Below are 18,146 nucleotides of genomic sequence, written 5' to 3'. Positions count from 1 at the left end.
AACGAGCTTCACAAAAATTAAACATAAAGCAAGGGAATATTCGTTAGAGGCTGCCGGCGTAACACGGCTTCTACTTAATTACTACTACGGCTGACTATCGTCTACAATTGCTCTACAGAACATCTTCTTCGGCAACTATGAACGTTTGTCTGAGATTGTTCCAAGCTTTAATACTACCTCACTTTTTATTCGGAGATCTTCTGCACTACACTCTAATGCAAGCTCCATGAACAGGTTACGAATTGCAATTACTTGCTGTGGCCGCTTTTCAACAGTAATGCGCATACCGGTCCTGCGTGTATTCCATGGAAACTTTCTAAAACGAAATTTCCCCAGCGTCTTTCACAAAAAGATCCCAACATGAAGCCGTCGTTTGCAAAACTACACCATTCCTCTAAACAGTATGGCTACACAAACACAATGTTCGTCAGAGGTGTGGTGAATTGGAATTTAATGCCTTCGCTGAGTTTAACTCAAAATGCATTTAAACGCTCCGAGTATCAAACTGACTGAAAACATTTTAAGCAGGAAGTAAAAATAATAATATTTTAGTTTCAGTTCAACAAGTTCTCAGAAAAACATGAAAATCAAAATAAAATAGGGTTAAATTTACTCTATGTTAGGAAAACGTCGAAAACTACAATCAAAATTAGATTCAAAATTAACCTCAAAAAACTTTAATAGTAGAGAGAAAGCATGCAAAAGCTTATGCTCAAAAACATCGCCGCACACCAGAATTAGTCGCAACGAAAATAATCATGAATACAGCGTTAAGTGACTAAAAATGCGCTGAGAGGAAAAAAATCTAGAAGCGCATTTCCGCCATCGAAAATGAACGTAATTATAATTTTTTCTCGAGCCAGTTCGAACCTTTTCTAAACAAAATACTACAAGGTATACAGCCCTAGGGGTTCTATGAAATGGTAACGTGGAACAAATATAAATATTGATTTTAACTCTTGTTTAACATATTTCACTACACCTGTTATAGATCGTGTATCTCACACAGGTATAAGGGCTCCACTTGCTATCGTGTTAAAAACAAGAATGAAGTTGAATTGTTTTTTAATAAATTTGCTCTCCGCTCTGTCCTCCAGTAGCTGAGTCAGCAAAATATCCTGCAACATACGATGGTACATGTTGCTGCCGTATGCAAAATAAAGGTTAGGTGTTCCGCAGTGCCTGAGAGTTGCCTCGTATGCAACTCTCGTCTACCGTGTGACGAACACAAATGAAGCTGAATTTTCTGCAAGCAATCTTCTATCGAGTTGAGCGAAGATTTTTGCAATGAAGGCGTGGCCACGCAGTCTCGAGAAAGAGAAACGAAGCAAAACACTTTGTTGATTCAGAATATGTAGGCAGTGGAATTTATTCCGCCCATGTTATTGTTATCCGTGCTCGGGAAGCAAGGCAATAGCGAGAAAAATGTGTGGGAAAGCTTGACCATGGAACTTTTCACCTTTTTTCACCGTTAAACAGTAAAGCAACAATGTTAAACATTATATCAAACGATTGTCACACATTTTATCTATCCACCGACATATAAATGACTAAGATGCATTAAGTCGTTCGCTTGCTATAATCGTTTGAAATCTGAACAAACATTTGCCAGTTTCATTTTCAATTTTACAAAATGCAATTTTACAAAAAGAAAACAAAGACGTAGTTCTACGTCAAAAAAATATTACAATTTCGCCTTAAAAATAAAACTTTCTTTTAAAAGCAGTTGAGACTAAAAAAAAACGAAAATAATATTAAAGTAATAAAATTTACATCGATTGTCATTTTCACACTTCATACATATAACACGTGCGTAAGAAAAAAAAAACAAACCAAAAAAGAATATCGCATATTCAATATTCAGCCAAAAGACCAAACAGCGTAAAGGCCACAACAGAAATAAATTCCAAATTGAAAAAAAACGTTCGAATGAGCAGAGAAATGCTTCTAAAACCAGTGAAACAGCTGAAACATTGATCTCAAATTAGTATCTAATAACTTAAAAGATAAAACTACAAACCAGAAAAATACTAAGAAAAATTGTCGAAAATAAAAATCCGTCTGAAATCATAAAACAAACTCATCTAAAAAAAGTTAAAGCAAATGCATTGCTTCAATCGCATTGGATAAAAATGCTTGGGGACGCTCCTGGAGTCTAGAAGAAAATGTTTTGAATTTGGTTCAAATTAATGATGTAATTCTAACGAGGAGAAAAGGCAAAAAAAAATGATTCAAATTCGTTTTAATGGTCGAAGAACGCTTTTGAATAAAAGCAAAGGGCAAAACAGTGATTGTTTCGAAGTTGGGATCATAGCTTAGTTGAGCAATTCTCGCTAGAACCGTCCCACTGGTGACATGTGGTCTTTCAAAAATGATGTTTTTGTGTCTAAATGATTAAAAGTAGCGAAAAAATATGAAAACCACCTCTCGTGCACCAAAGGGTTAAACGGTTCAAGAAAAAGTTGTATTTTGAGCAATTCTTGATCTTTTTATCCAGCTATCCACGAGCGGTAATGGCGGACAGTACACGCAGTCCATTTTGACGTTTTCTGTAGGTCGTGTAATTTTCAATCGCAGTAACGGAGTGAAAAACATAAAAATTTTGCAACGTAGCGTAGCAACTTCAAAAAACACCTTTGTTTATTTTGATCCGCGCATGCGTACGACAAAATTTAAATAACAAAACGCCAATTGTTTGTTGAAGTTGCTACGCTACGTTACGATGTTGTGATATTTTCTACTCTGTTACTGCGATTGTAATTTCCCTGGCCTACAGAAAACGTCAAAAAGGGCTGCGTGCACTGTCTGCCATTACCGCTCGTGGAAAGCTGGATTGATCTATTTCTCTTGAATTGTTTAGGGGCCATCCGCATACCACGTGGACAGTTTTTTAACGATTTAATTTTATGAATGTATCTTGAAGCATTTTTTTTTTCGAATGGTGGTAAAAAATTTAAATCGGTGATTGCGAACTTGCTCAGAAACCTCAAAAACACGTTTTTATACTAAAATCCAAGATTGCGACCAATTTTTTTACTTCAAATGAAATCTCTATCATTCCTCTTTGAAACAATGTATTGGCTGTTGAGGATTTAATAACAAATTTAAGAGAAATCAGATCAAGAGTTGCTCGAAATACAATTTTTGTAGAAGTTGTTTGACCCGCTGATGCCCGAGGGGCTCATCAATCTAAACTAATCAAAGCTTTTCTCTCATTTTTTCACTACTTTCAATGACTGAATATCCTTTTCCAAAGGATTCGTGTTATCAGTGCTAAGTTGAGAGTGCCTCACTTTGTAAACTAAGCTAACCAGCCGTACCGTTTTGAATGGGACAGTACCGTTTATTCGACTATTTACAACCGTCCCGTCTTTTTGCTATTTTTATTGTATTTCGACTTCTATTTGCAAAAAAAAATTGAGAAAAGCTTTAATGAACACAAAATTCTTGACAGTTCATCAATCCGTCAATCCGTTGGGTTCCAATACTTTACGCAATGTAAAATAAGTTTCTAAGCTGCCAGGAATTAGTTTAAGTAACTGGATACCTTTTGTGTCTTCCCAGTAGAACCGCGCAAGGCATTATTTATCGTAAACGGTTCGTGGACTAATGAAAATCCATGATTGCATGTTGAAACTTCGAGAGCCATAATAACTGCTAGGCAAAATTTTGATCTTCCCTGTTACATATTTGACGACCTTATTTTCAAAAGAGACATTCTAGGGTAAACTGGTAGTGCATTGCTAACTAGTCTATCTAAACTCGTATAATATTTGTTATTTGTAATGAGCATAACTGATATATTTAGTTCAGATAGATATTAGGTCAGTAGTTTTATCATCAGCTGAGTATTCCTTTGTACAGAATGAAACAGGATGCATAGAGGGCTGATTAACCAAAGCATTGATTACTTTAATGTTTTAATTAATCAGCCTACTATAAACAGAACAGCTGTAAAATTTTTGTTATGGGTCAATCCATTTTTGGCGCATTTCCATGTTTTTGAAAAAAAAAAAAACTTTGGTCCACGTAGACATTCCTATTACCCCTTTCCTTTATCGTGGACAACCGTGGACTTCATATTCATATTCCATCCTAAGTTGTGATTTTGACTCTCATGACGGTACCAAAAGTAGCTGATGATTTCTGACCGCTTCTGAACAAAATCTTCCTCGCTATCCTAGTCATGAAATCTGACTTGTTATTCACGTTCAATGTCAAAATGGGCTTGAAAAGGACAACAAAATATGCTGCAAATAAATCGAATATAAACAAACCGAAACGAATTTTTTCTCATATTTTTATCCCTAAGAAACCTGCAAAAAATATAAAAGGATTAGGTTCCACGCAAAATCAAATAACTAGACATGTTTTTGAACCTAAAATAGAACAAACGATTTTTATTTAAAAAAAAACTTCGGGCCCAGTTGAAAACATTATTTCCCAGAGATGCCACCGAAGAAAAGTTTGTTCGTAACATCATTCCCCAACTTTAGGAAGATGAACCTCCAGGAGTTATTTTTCACCTGTCTAACTGTTATCTATCTTGTGTCCCCGTTGGGTGCAAAATGCTCTACACAACAGACGTTTGGTTAAATATTTCGCCAAGTTCATAAGCCATTTGTCGTTCGCATAGATGACAAATCTCAACCGTTCTAGAACCATTACATCGAAGGTCTACATTGGAGTTACCATTCATACCATCTGATTTGGTTTTTTGTTTTGGTTTTGAGTTTTAGCAACTATTTCCATTGCTTAGTAGCTGATTGCACCATATTGCCTAGCTTCTGTAGAACTATCATACGGCCGTGAACCGGACAAAGCTTTAGCGTCAATAAAAGCTTTGACACTGACGTTCTCTTCTGTTTCGGCCCTGTAGTCACTCGGTTTCAAGCTCGTATCTTCTTCTTGAGTATGTTCAATTGAGTATGAGTTTGTGTGTGTGTACAACGAGTTGCTTCTGATATAGATTAGCATCTAATAGAGTAGTAGATCTGTGCCATTCCTAAAAAAATACTTTCAAAAGAGACTAACTTGTTTTATTTTGATCAAAATACGCCCATAAACGCAGGTTGAAGTAACGCCATGGATCAGCAGCAAGCACAACATGGGCATGGCCTTCAACCGATCCACGTGGCACGAGATAACGCACTGCGCACGCCACTTTTGCGAGTACGACGACTACAACTGGGACTGGTCCCTGCAGCACGTGTCCCAGCAGTGCCTGAAGCAGAAGCTTCACGTCATGGTCGTCAAGGGTCCCCGCGTCTTTCACATCGGGGAATGGTAGGTATCCCATTTGTACAACATAGTTAACTATTGTTTGAATATCAACCATCCGTAGCGGTGTTCACCACAAGAAGAGCAACTGTGAGTCCAACCAGGTGATCTCCAAGGTGCAGCAAGTGCTGCGGGTGGCCCGTCGTTCTCGGCAACTGTACCCGAAATCGATCTCGCTCATGATGGCCAGCGTAGCCAAGAAAACCAAGCTTCGCAAGGGCAACGGCGGCTGGGGCGACCAGCGGGATCATCAGCTGTGCTTCAACATGACTCTTATAGGGCGGTAATCCGCCCCCTGGTGGCACGAAGTGACCCACAGCTGAAAGTATGACTGACTTTAGAAGACTTGGACGTTATACCAGATTTATCTGCACAGCGAATTACAGGCCGAGTAACGCTGTCATTAGTGGTGCACTAGAGATTAGCGATTCCTAAATATTCGTGTAAGGTTTGTATATTATGGAAAAGATACAAAAAAAAAAACGAAAGATCATAGTCGAAGATTGCTGTCAAACGTGTAAAGAGAATCAAATCATTAAGATTTTAAATTATGGTTCTGTTTTAACATTTGTACCTTTGATTTCGATGCCAATTTTGAACACTAGTTAGAATATAATGATTTCCTTGCAAGGAATTATGCAGCTAGGGATCGTGAAATAAAACGCCAAGAAACACAAACATGCGTAAAAATATTCCATCCTCAATACGTATCGCATCTTTAATCTTACATTAATTATTTCATTAGTCTCTACAGTTAGAAACCAGTTCTTGTTACAATTGTCTAAATTGATTTGGAGTTATAACTAGCTACAGATATACTCTTCCTCTATATCTCGTATCAAAGTTGAAAAAAAAGAGTTCCTTGTCGGACTATGGTAGTTCCTAGGAAAATTGTACGGCAAACGACGAAAGTAGGTCTACAAAATTTCCATTCGTGGCAAGCGTTTTAGTTTAATCTGTCCCTCTATCCTATCTACTCATTCCGTATACTAGAAAAGTTGCGCAGCAGCTGGTTCCAGTCTAGAATGCCGAAGCCGACGACCCCCACGTAAAACAAAGCAAATGTAACCACAAAATCGAAACAATAAAGTCCACAATAAAACGAAACAGATGTAAGAAAAGTAGCAAACTTGTACCAAAATGCACGAAATTTTTCTTATATATACATAGCATGAAAAGACAACAAAAAAAAACAAACAAAGAAACAATATACCAAACCGATAAGATTTAAAGATAAAGCATAACGAGAAGAGAAAAAAAACAGTTGCAGAACGCACACCTCAATACAAGCTTCTGCCAACATTGTTTTTTACTCTAGAATTCTGCATCCAAAGGTTTTTTTAGATTAAATTTCCACACATCATCTAGTCGTTCTCAATATGTACGGTGTAGTAGCAAACAGGCAAACAACAAACAATAATAATTGATTGGACCCAACCGATTCGCGTTAAGTGAGCTGTTTTGCAGTCTAGGCAGGATATGTTTTTGTTCGCTGTTGTCGTTGTTTTATTAGTTTTTTAAGTTACTTCTAGCTAGAAGCGATAATGTGTACGAGAGAAGAAAAAATAAAATATCCAAGACTACAATTGCCAAGAACCAGAAAAAAATTGGGTAGTGCTCTTACTGCTTCAGTAGGATGATGCACAAACTTTCACCGTACTGAAACCGAGTCTAGCGAACCAAGCAGTACAGGGGTTAAACAGTCCCCTACTCACGTTTAGAACGTAAGCTATATGATTGTATAGAGCGCATTTTGAAAAAAAGGTGTACAAGACAGAAATATGTGTTATAAAATAGTCTGACGAAATTGGATTTTTTTTTCGCTGTAAACATACCGAAAATACTGTTTTCTATTTTTTTAATGCCAGAAAAGATTTACATTCTGTTATGAGTTAGGGTGAAATAGTGTTGAAGCCACAAGAGCACAAGCTTCGAAAATAGTTAATGCTTCACCTGTGAAAACGCTATTTATGTTTGCTTCATCACAGCAAACATGAAATAGTATTTTCACAGGTGACGCATTAACTATTTTCAAGTCACAGTTGGTTTAAATAAAAAAAATTTTGGGCTGAAGCAGTTGGGACAATGACATATCTGATCAACCAATCGCCGACTAAAGGGCTTGCAGTTACACCAGAAGAAGAAAAAGAAAGTCATGGTCCATGTTACGAAAGTGCGAGGAAGAAATGGGATTTCAAGGCCGACGCTAGAGTATTCATTGGATATGCAGCAGGAACCAAGATATTCCGTGTCTACAGCCGCCAAGCAAAGCGGACAAGAGCGTCTAGAATCGATGACAAGGAGAGATGGAGTTTCGAGTTGCAGAATACGACGTTGCTGACAAGTTGCATTCCGATCCAGTAGTAGATAAGAATATCAGCTTGAAGCGGTAAGGCGCAGTGAACGGGAGTGACGGATTCCAGGCAAATATCTTGATTTTTAAATGAGTTTTGGTACCTCACAAGACTTCCGTGTCTCAGATGCAAACAAAGGGCGAATCCACTACGTACCGCGAGGCGATACGGTGCGATGAATGCGATTGTGGCGAGAGGCCATACTGGCAGAAATCAGATTTTTGGATGACAATGAAACGTAGGAGTTCATGGACCTGCTTCTATGGAGGAAAGCGCTCAAGTCAAAGCTGGTCTACTACACCATGTGCATCCATGTGACTCGCACGGTGGGAAAGATTTTGCTGGACCAGGAGCATTACGTGGATAAGTTTTTGCAGCAGTTCGGTATGACCGACTGTAACACAGTGTCGGCGCTGTAATTTTCTTTAGCAGTAACCGTAGAGAGGCTCACTGGACAGCTGCCAAACGTATCCTTCGATACCTCAAAAGAACGAAGGATCAAAAGCTCGTATACGACTGAAATGACCCGGCCGAATTCAGGGCTTTTAGCGACGCTGACTGAGGAAATGATGCAGAAACCAGAAGATCTGTAACCGAATATGCATTAGTCCAATAGTAAGGAGCTATTCAGCTTTCCACGAGCGGTAATGGCTGAAGGATTTGACATTTAACTTTTCCGGATACACGGTTACGTAAGAAGATTGCGAATCGGCTCATTCGATGTTCTAACTTCTGGAAAGAAGGACGATAAAATAAGGAATACGACAAGCTCTAGTGCTCTTCTTTACCGAGCCTCGGAGTTACTCCTGCCAAGTATCAGCAATTATAATTGCCTGAAGAGGTGTATTCATTCAACGGTGTATCGGGCCTGATTTTTTTGAATTCAATGGGCCAAAGTGAGAGGACAAGAGGGAGCTTGAGAATAACTTATCTTACGTTATCAGTGAGCTACAGGGCCAAAGAGTCCCTTGCTACTCAAAGAAGTCGTCTTCATTCAATTCGGTCCATATGGCTGCAGCTCGCCAGCCATGTCGTCTGCGGAGGCCCCGCAGGTCGTCTCCCACTTAATCGAGCTACCTTGCTCGCTACGCACCCCGTCGCCTCGTTTCAGTCGGGTCGTTATCAAGAACAATTTTCACCAGGTTCTCGTCCGACATCCCAACGACATGCCCAGCCCACCGTAGATTCCCGATTTTCGCCGTTTGAACGCAGCAGCTGATACAACTCGTGGTTCATCCGCCTCCGCCATGATCCATCTTCCATCTGCACTCCACCACGGATGGTGCGTCCTCCGGAGTTTAAAGTAGACATCATTTTCTGCCATAAGGCGTCGATGAACTTCTCTGCTGTTGTCGTTGTCAGCAGTCAGCAGTCACCACTGAGGCCAAGTACAAAAACTCGCCTACCACCTCGATTTCATCACCGCTAATATGAAGGCGAGAGGTTTATACTGTCTTCTCCAGAACCTCTTCCTCTCATGTACTTAGTTTTCGATGCGTTCATGGCCAATCCAATTCGTCCGGCTCCAGCCTTCAGTCTAATGTACGTCTCTGCCATCTCTTCAAGGGTTCATGCTACAATATCTATGTCATCGGTGAAGCCAAAGAGCTGAACAGATCTCGATACCAGCTCTACGTATCACACCTCGCACGAAAATCCATTACCTTGCCGTAACCCTCTTCGAGATTCGAAGGGTCTCGAGAGTGTCCCCGAAACTCGAACTACGCACATCACCCGCTTCATCGTCGACTTGACCAACCGTAATCGTGCAGAATCTGCCATAGCTGATCTCGATCTATTGTGTCGTATGCCGATTCAAAATGGATAAACAAATGATGTGTGGGCACGTTATATTCACGGCACTTCTGTAGGACCTGTCGTACAGCAAATATTTGGTCCATGGTGTCGCGGGCACCCATAAATACCGGACGGCACAGAATTTGAGAGAGTACTTTGTAGACGGCGTTCAACAACGCGATTGCACGGTAGTTGCAGCAATCCAACTTGTCACCTTTTTTGTAGATGGGGTACAATGTACCCTCCATCCATTCCTCCGGTACTACCTCCTACTCCCAAATCTTGGTGAAAACCCAGTGTAGCCTCTTAGCCAGTGATTCACCACCGTGTTTCAACAGCTCGCTGGGGAGTTGGTCAGCTCCAGCGACTTTGTTGTTTTTCAGCCAGCCGATCTCCTCTCTAACCTTCTGGAGGTCAGGGGCTGAAATTCTGTCGTCATCTGTGCGTGCACCGAGATCTACTACCACTGCGTCGTCGTCCTCTGCTACATCGCCATTAAGGTGCTCATCGTAGTACTGCTTTCACCTTTCAATCACCTCACACTTGTTCGTGAGGAGGTTGTCAGGTCCCTGCACATGTCGGCTTGTGGCACATAGCCCTTGCGGGAACTGTTCAGCTTCTCGTAGAACTTTTGGTGTGTCATTCGCACGATACAGTTCCTCCATCGCCTCGCGATCTGGATCTTTCTCCTGCGCTTCTTCTTTCGTAAGACCGAGTTTTGCCTATTCCGTGCGCGTCGGTAGCGCTCCACGTTCGCTCTCGCCTGGTGTTGCAGTTGGCTGATGGACTGTCCCTCCATCCATCTTCATGAGTAGCTGCTCCAAGCTGCTCTTCCGTTGGTAATGCTTCTTCCAGCTGCTGCGCGTACTTCCGTGCAACTACGGCGTCCCGTAGTTGCCCGATGTCTGGTCGCGGTGGCCGATGGCTCAAGGCGGAGCTAAGTTCGACGGTTCAACTCACCATTTGACGTCTGAGAATGACCCCATGCGTTAAAGTTCCTCTGACACCGAACGGTCTAATCCTATTAAGAATCAAACTCATGACCGTTCACTTGTCTAAGCGGACTCTGTAACTTTGAGCTCCCCTGTTTTTTGAATTTCTGAAGAATTATTCTCTACTAAGTCTGAAACAATGTGTGTATAGATAAAGCATGTAATAGTCCGTAAAATAATTTCATGATTTCCTCGTAAAAAATGGCAACAGGAAAATATTACTTTATAGTTCCATAACCGACGAAAACGCTACTTCCTAGTGGTAAAAAAATGATCACACAGTACGCACGGCATCACCACAAAAGTAATCACAACTTTGAGTTCACTTTTGAAGTTCAAAAACAAGAAAAAAAGGCAAAAGGCAAGAAAACAATCACCATTAGTGGTAAAATTTAGTTCAGCATGTTTCCTATTTTGTGAAGCAATTCACAAAAAGCTGTACCATTTCGTAATCGTCAAAATTTCCAGAGTCCTGCCGTGTCTTACAACACTGCCGTATTCTGTCATCCATCCGTTTTTCAAAAGCTCTCTCTTTACTAGCGCCCGCTCACGACGCCGTTTGCAACTCACATTAGACCATGGTTAGCAGTATGCTAGCTACGATTGTGTCGATTGCAAAAAATTAAAACACCCCGTACGAAATAGAAATCTACTGTGCATGGCCTGAGCCCCAATAACGTCAGCGCGTCGATGTCTCTTCGTAAGAGCGAATCCGTCCGTGGCCCGCACGCAGCAGTTTTAGTCTCTCCCAGTACATTATCCGTTTCGGGCGCGTATGCAGAGAAACGTTAATTTTTCTTTGCGTGCAATATTTCCTGACACTTTTCGGAGTATATTTGTGTGTGTTTTATGAAAAAAGAAGTCGGTAATAAATTGAGGTAGTAGTCATAATTCTTTGTGGCACAAGGAAACGATTCACTCTCGGCCGCGGACGAAGGTTAACTTGTAGCGATCGTGCGCTTAGTTCAATTCCTACCATCAGAGACGTTCCTTCCAGTGCAAGCACAGTGGTACTAAATTATCATCGTTGATTGAATCAAGTCCAATTCAATCGATTATCTAAAAAGGGAGGATCATAAAACACGACGAGGTGAGGTGATACTAGTTTGCTTGGCGAAACTCGCGGAGGAAAAATGATGAGTACACTGGCATCTCGGTTCGCTCCCCGGCTAGGGAAGTCGGCTGCTTCCGCGGCCGGCTCCCAGGTGAACAACTACTACACCTACTCGAACCAGATTTCTCAACCGCTCGAACGGAAGCCAACCTACACTACGGCCGAGGAAGCGGTCAAAGTCATCAAGTCAGGTTAGTAATCTGGAAGTTGAGTTTTGTTTTATCATGGCCGTGCGGGAAAGCCGCGATAGGCAACGTCAACGTTCGCTGAGTCGTTACGCAATCGTTTTTTGCGAAATTTGTTAACGCAAAAAAATCTAATGACGTGTTGATGTTGCATCGGCTGATGCTGCAAGCGAATGGAGGTCAATCATCCTGCATTTGTTTCGATTTCGGTCCAGTCACGGTATTTGGAAATGGTCTACTTTACTTATCAGCGCAGGGGTTCAAAGGTTGGTAGGCTGATGATAATTTCGACTGCGGCAGCTGAACAAAGGTCTTTCCGTATTCGTGACCACATCATGTTTTAATCGAGAAGCATACGGACGGAATCGATAGATTGAGTAAGAGCCACACAAACATTTTAAGAAGCCGAGTTCGAAAATAGAAGCAAAACGATATGTGACGGGGCGCTTTCAGCTGGCCAAAATCATTCATCGGTGCAAAAGGTTCATGAACCTGACACGAGTGTGGTCAATACGGTAATTTTGGCGGACGAACGGTATAAGCATCTTCGATCTAATTTATGAGCTGTAATATAACTGCCTTGTCAATTAGACAGATTAGCTAGCATTTACACATATCGCAGCGGGGCACGAGTGTGCGCTGTGACGTCAATATGAGCATACCGAACCTATGTCAGAACGAATTGTACTATCAATAACATGTTTATCAATTAGGGGGTTTCCACTTTGTAGGAGTAGAAATGTTCTAACGTACAATACTAATGGGAGGCCAATTTATTATGTTTACAATACTTTGAAACGCTGCAATTGTAGACGTAATATTGTAATATTTATATAGAAAATTTGCATTAGGTTTAGAAACCAGTATGTTATGTAATACACTGGAAGACATCGTGAGCTCAGTATTGGTATGAAACATCAAATGAATTGGAAAATTTAATCATAAAGCTTCCCATAAATCATCATAACGATTACTTCAAGTTATAACAAGTGGAACTATTGTTTTACTCAAACAATTAGCTAGCTTCGGTGACAGTAGCAAACGATCCCGGGTTTGCTTAGCGTAGTGATAAAAATGAACTGCCGGGTGTGAATGCCCACTAATTGCAACTAAAACATGCTGCAAATCGTCGCGCTAAGTAATGGCCGGATTAAACCGAGTAGTGCGAGAGCGTAAGAAAAGCATGATAATGAACGCATACACGCCACACAGGGAGCCACGACTTTTTATGTATGTTTTGTCACGCGCGTGTTTATCGCGCTAATTTTATAATATTATTTGCGTCAGACAGCGAAAAGGTATGCAGAGACAAAAATTTAAACTGTTTATTTTCTAAATTTATTCCCGCTAGCCAAAATTGATTACGTGTAGGTATAATTCTACGCTATTTTATTGTGCACTGAATTGACCCCGTAATTCATTTCGCAGTTCTAATAAAGAACTCGAATGTTATCGGAATTTTCGAAGCACAAAAAATGAAGCGAAATAGTTTGTTCCATAACAATCGATGAAGTTTTGTTATTTGTGATATAAAAAAAATAGGCTGGTCAAAGTGTGCCACCTTACCCTAGCTCTGCTTATGATGGTGGAGCTATTTTACACTTTTATTTTACCAGTGAAATCTGGCTTGACATGCGCACTCTGTCGTCATTATCGCGAAAGAAAAAGCGTAGCGTCTACTCAAGGTCAAGGCCACTTCGGATGTGGATGAACTAGTTATCCATCATTTACGTCGTTTTCGTTTTTGCGGTGTAGCTACCCCGCGGACTACGCTTTGTCCTATCACTGTTTTTTTTTTTACATTTTCCGGACTATCCCGGACTACCCTTTTTCTGTCCCGGACAGTCCGCGCAAGAAACAGAGTGCAGTTTTGAAGACACCAACACATTCTCACGTATGTGTCAAAATCAAAAAATAAAATGTGTCAAAATCGGTTTGCTTTGATTATTGTTCTTCGCGTGTCAAACATCAGGTTGAATTTTATTTATTTTATATTGTTATTTCGTCAATTTTCAGTAAATTGGCAAATTTTTCGTACAGTAGCACAAATGCGATAAAAGACAATGGCGATAATGACCAAAACATAAGTGACAGTTACCTCTGGTATTATCGGTATTACGCACACCATTGCAACTGCTCGGAAAGTGTTTTTTTTTTCAGCTGCAAAGCGTAGTCCGGGACGGGATAGTCCTGCCGTAAAAACGAATTCGACATTAGACAAAAAGTGCCTGCCTACTTCGTTTCAGGAAATTTTCCTTCCTTACGAACAGAAGGATTGACAACACCGCATTGTTTAGATCGTACTACGAACGCATTACAGGCATAGCGGGAACGTGCCGATCGTCTCAAATAAGGAATGGCACTTAAGCTATCATACAGTCTATCTACGAAACGTGCAGCTTGGGCTGCAGGCGGAGCCTACATCATTATGGAATTATGACAATGAGCACAGGAAAAAAATTTTGATCGACAGGAACGAATAGGCGGTTAAAAAACAGATGTATCTAAAACTACTTTTTGTAATTCGACCTTCAAATTTTTAACCTTACGTTGCTTATCAATATTTAACTTTTTTCTCATCCTCGCAGGCCAAACTGTCTTCGCGTCCGGTGCGGCGTCCACTCCCATCCATTTGCTGAACGCAATGACTGACCATGGCAAGAACAACAACCTGCGTGACATTACCGTGGTGCACATGCACACCGAAGGGCCGGCAAGCTATTGCGCCCCCGAGCTGAAGGATATTTTCCGCTCCAAGTCCACCTTCATGGGTGGAAACGTGCGAGCAGCCGTCGCCGAGGGCCGTGGCGATTCCATTCCGATCTTCTTGCACGAAATTCCGATCCTGTTCCGTCGCAAGCTTATCCAACCGGATGTGGCCATCGTGTCTGTGTCGCCGCCTGATCAGCATGGTTATGCCACCCTTGGCACCAGTGTCGATTGTGTTCGTGCGGCACTGGAAAACTCCAAGGTCATTATTGCCCAAGTCAACAAGCAGATGCCACGAACGTTCGGGGATGCCATAATCCATGAGTCGCATTTTGATTACGCGGTCAACGTTGACATCCCCCTGCCGGAGCACGGAGGCAAGGGCATGAGCGAAGTTGAAAGCAATATCGGCAAACTTATTGCTGAAAATCTAGTCGAAGACGGCGCAACGCTGCAGATGGGCATCGGCAACATTCCAGATGCGGTCCTGAATGCATTACACAATCACAAGGATCTCGGAATCCACTCGGAGATGTTCGCCGGCGGTGTTGTTGATCTAGTCAGAAAGGGATGCGTCACTAACGATAAGAAAACGTACCACCGAGGCCGCATTGTCGGGTCTTTCATGATTGGTACCAAAAAGCTGTACGATTTTGTGGATAATAATCCTTTCATCGGTATTTGTGTTATCTATTTATAATGTTTGTACTTTGACTGCATATTTTTTCATTACAGAAATGCTGGAAATCAACTACGTTAACAATGTGGGCATTATTGCTCGCAATCCAAAAATGACCGCCATCAACTCTGCCATCGAGGTGGATCTGACTGGGCAGGTATGCGCCGACTCCATCGGAACACGCATGTACTCCGGTTTCGGTGGTCAGGTCGACTTCATCCGTGGTGCCGCCGAAGGATTCGACGGCAAGGGCAAACCGATCATTGCTCTGTCATCGGTGACCAACAAGGGACAGAGTAAAATTGTGCCGATGCTTAAACTCGGTACGTTAACACTTTATTTTAAGTTTAAGACTGTAAATTCAATACTAATTTTTATTTAGGCGCCGGTGTCGTGACATCTCGCGCTCACGTCCACTACGTGGTCACGGAGCATGGTATTGCTAATCTATTCGGCAAAACGCTGCGCCAGCGTGCCTACGAGCTGATTCAGATTGCGCATCCGGATCACCGCGAAGCCCTGGAGAAGGCTGCATTTGAACGGCTGAAGACTATGCCGACGCCAAACTAAACGACCTCGTTAGGAATTTATCTTTTTTATGTATGCTTTGTTTCCATTGGATGTTAAATTTTTTTTATGGTTCGACCAAAATTGTTCAGGCAAAAAAAATCTTGTTTTAGTTCGTTGTAAGAGCAGATAGTGGGTAAGCATTCTCGGAAGGGGGAGAAATTTTACTAACAAAACATTGCCGCAGCAGATCGCGAAGGGGAATTCCACAAACACAAATGATTGTTTTCGGCATGTGTACCGTTGAGATACCATGTAATCGTACTAAGTAGTCAAATTGAAAGAAAAAATAGGCTTACATAGCTGATCGCATCAAACAAAATCATCTATCTCCAAAATGTGCATTGTGTAATTTGTAAGGCCCAGCAGTAAATCCTGTGAAACGGTAAGCTGCACAATAATCAGCACATGGTTAAGCAACACACTTATACAGAAGAAGCCTTAAGCGATAATGAAAACCAATAAATTGCTATTGTATCACTAGTATGTGCTCATGTGAGTTCATAAATTTATTTCCACAATCCTTTCTTTTTATCTTAAAAATATGTAATTTTTAACTTATTCCGGAATGCATTATACATCGCTCTTTAAACTGACTGAATAACCGAATACGAAAAGACACTTTTTTTGCTTTTGGTAGCTCTTTGAATGTAACGCCAAAGCTCTGTTAACTATCTTAACACCAACATCAAGACTCTGCTTACTTAACAAGTGAAATTTTTTTTCACTTCGAGTAAAGATTTTCACGTTCATTCCTATTCAAGACTTGAAGCAGTGAACACCTTGAAATTAAAATGCCTTTGAATAGATCAGGAGACGTATGGTTTATTCCTGTCCAAGAAGAAGATTGAAAACCAATGCGGATTACCAAGAAACAGCAAGGTGTCCGAAGGATTTCGCCTAGAGGGAACAACTTAAGAACGCCTAGAAGAGGGTCGGTTGAAGGTGCGGATACCGGCGTGAATCGGACAGCAAGAATTAGCGAGAGGAGGATTCCCACCAGTAGCGTGTCCCATCATCCCCAGAACGAACTTCGAGGCCGTTATGACTACGCTGCGTGGGCGTTCGGAATGCGGAAGGTAATGATCGAAGGTACGTGAACAGCAATCGAATTTCCGGAAGGCGTGCAGGTCAGCAACTAGCTGTCACAGCATGCATTGGCCACAATTTGTCTAAGCATCGAGAGGTACAACAATACAGAGCTCTGCTGAGCCAACATGTAGCATAAATGTCCAGGAATTAAGATCCGCGCAGCTGAGAATGCAGTCAAATACTCCCACCACGCTCGAACGGTATTTGCCGTGTGAGCCGGTGCATCGTCCTGTTAAAAGACGACCATTACGTCTTTAACGTAGCGATGCCGAAGTGCTGGAGCCACAACCTTTCCCAGAAGCTTAGGCTAGTACGCGGTGTTGGTTTTTTCTATAGAAACCAGTGGGAGCTTTCCACGCCTGGATACAGCCCCCCAAACCGTCATCGACGCGGCGCTCTGGAACCGCGAGATTTTGATATGGACAACGACAGCGCTCACAACCAATCATTTCTAATCAGAAATCACGAACTCCTGATCTGCGTGCCGCAAAAGTATCAGTTTGGCTGAGTCCAACGTCTTTTTTGTTTTGTAGCCTCCGTTACCTCGGAAAGCAAGGCCTCTTCCTGGTTCTTTGCTGAATATAGTTTTGGCGGCTCTCTCGTCAGGCATTCTGGCCACATGTCCAGCCCACAGAAGACTGTCCTGCTGTATTACCTTCACTATCAACATATTTGTACACCTGGTACAACTCGTGATTCATGCGCCTGCGCCACACTCTATCTTTCAATTTACCGCCAAGTATCGACCGCAGAACTTTACGCTCAAAAACTCCGAGTACTCGTCGATCAGCTTCATGCTTCATGTCCGCAAAGGGCTACCGGGAATATCAGCGTCCTATACAGTGCTAGTTTTGTGCGAGTTTGCAAACTACGGGACCTTAGCTGGTTACGTAGTCCGTAGAAGGCCCTGTTAGCAGCTGCAACTCGTCGTCTCACTTCACGGCTCATATCGTTGTCACATGTCACAAGCGTCCCAAGATAAACGAACTCGTCAACCACTTCAAATCGTTCCCCATCTATCTCTACCTCAGCACCAACACCACGTGGACACCCACGCTCTCTGCCCGCTACGATGTACATTGTTTTGGCAGAGTTAACGTTGAGCCCTTCCCCCTTCAAAAGGCCTGAAGGCCTCCTCCACGGCCCTACGGTCGATACCAATGATATCAATGTCGTCCGCAAAACCAAGAAGCATGTGAGATTTCAAGATGATCATACCGTTTCCCTGCATGTTTGCTCTTCGTACTGCACCTTCAAAGGCGATGTTGAACAGTAAGTTAGAGAGCGCATCCCCCTGCTTCAGTTCATCTAACGTTACGAACGCGACTGATGTCACGCCAGCTATCCGCACGCATGATTTTGATCTCTCCAGCGTCA

The 18,146-nt window shown here is 41.9% G+C and overlaps 2 protein-coding genes across 8 annotated transcripts in view; both read left to right on the top strand.

The window, feature by feature from the left end:
* Window positions 1-7,087, top strand: part of LOC129720012 (alpha-1,6-mannosyl-glycoprotein 2-beta-N-acetylglucosaminyltransferase) — a 99,637-nt gene extending 92,550 nt beyond the window's left edge. For all 7 annotated transcript variants that reach the window (XM_055671489.1, XM_055671657.1, XM_055671604.1 and 4 more), the window contains 2 exons: window positions 5,072-5,286; window positions 5,345-7,087. In XM_055671489.1, coding sequence (XP_055527464.1) covers window positions 5,072-5,286; window positions 5,345-5,567 — 438 coding nt within the window. In that variant the 3' untranslated portion in view covers window positions 5,568-7,087. The remainder of the gene's footprint in view (window positions 1-5,071; window positions 5,287-5,344) is intronic.
* Window positions 7,088-11,150: 4,063 nt separating this feature from the next.
* LOC129732454 (4-hydroxybutyrate coenzyme A transferase) lies at window positions 11,151-16,163 on the top strand. The gene is made up of 4 exons (XM_055693386.1): window positions 11,151-11,728; window positions 14,311-15,108; window positions 15,167-15,433; window positions 15,493-16,163. The coding sequence occupies exons 1-4, from the start codon at window positions 11,557-11,559 to the stop codon at window positions 15,678-15,680; spliced, it is 1,425 nt and encodes a 474-aa protein (XP_055549361.1). The 5' UTR covers window positions 11,151-11,556; the 3' UTR covers window positions 15,681-16,163.
* Window positions 16,164-18,146: the final 1,983 nt, after the last annotated feature.

The sequence above is a fragment of the Wyeomyia smithii genome, chromosome 1, assembly GCF_029784165.1.
Source record: "Wyeomyia smithii strain HCP4-BCI-WySm-NY-G18 chromosome 1, ASM2978416v1, whole genome shotgun sequence".
Lineage (NCBI taxonomy): Eukaryota > Metazoa > Arthropoda > Insecta > Diptera > Culicidae > Wyeomyia > Wyeomyia smithii.
The sequence above is the reverse complement of the archived record's forward strand: the minus strand, read 5'-3'. Positions and strand labels throughout refer to the sequence as shown.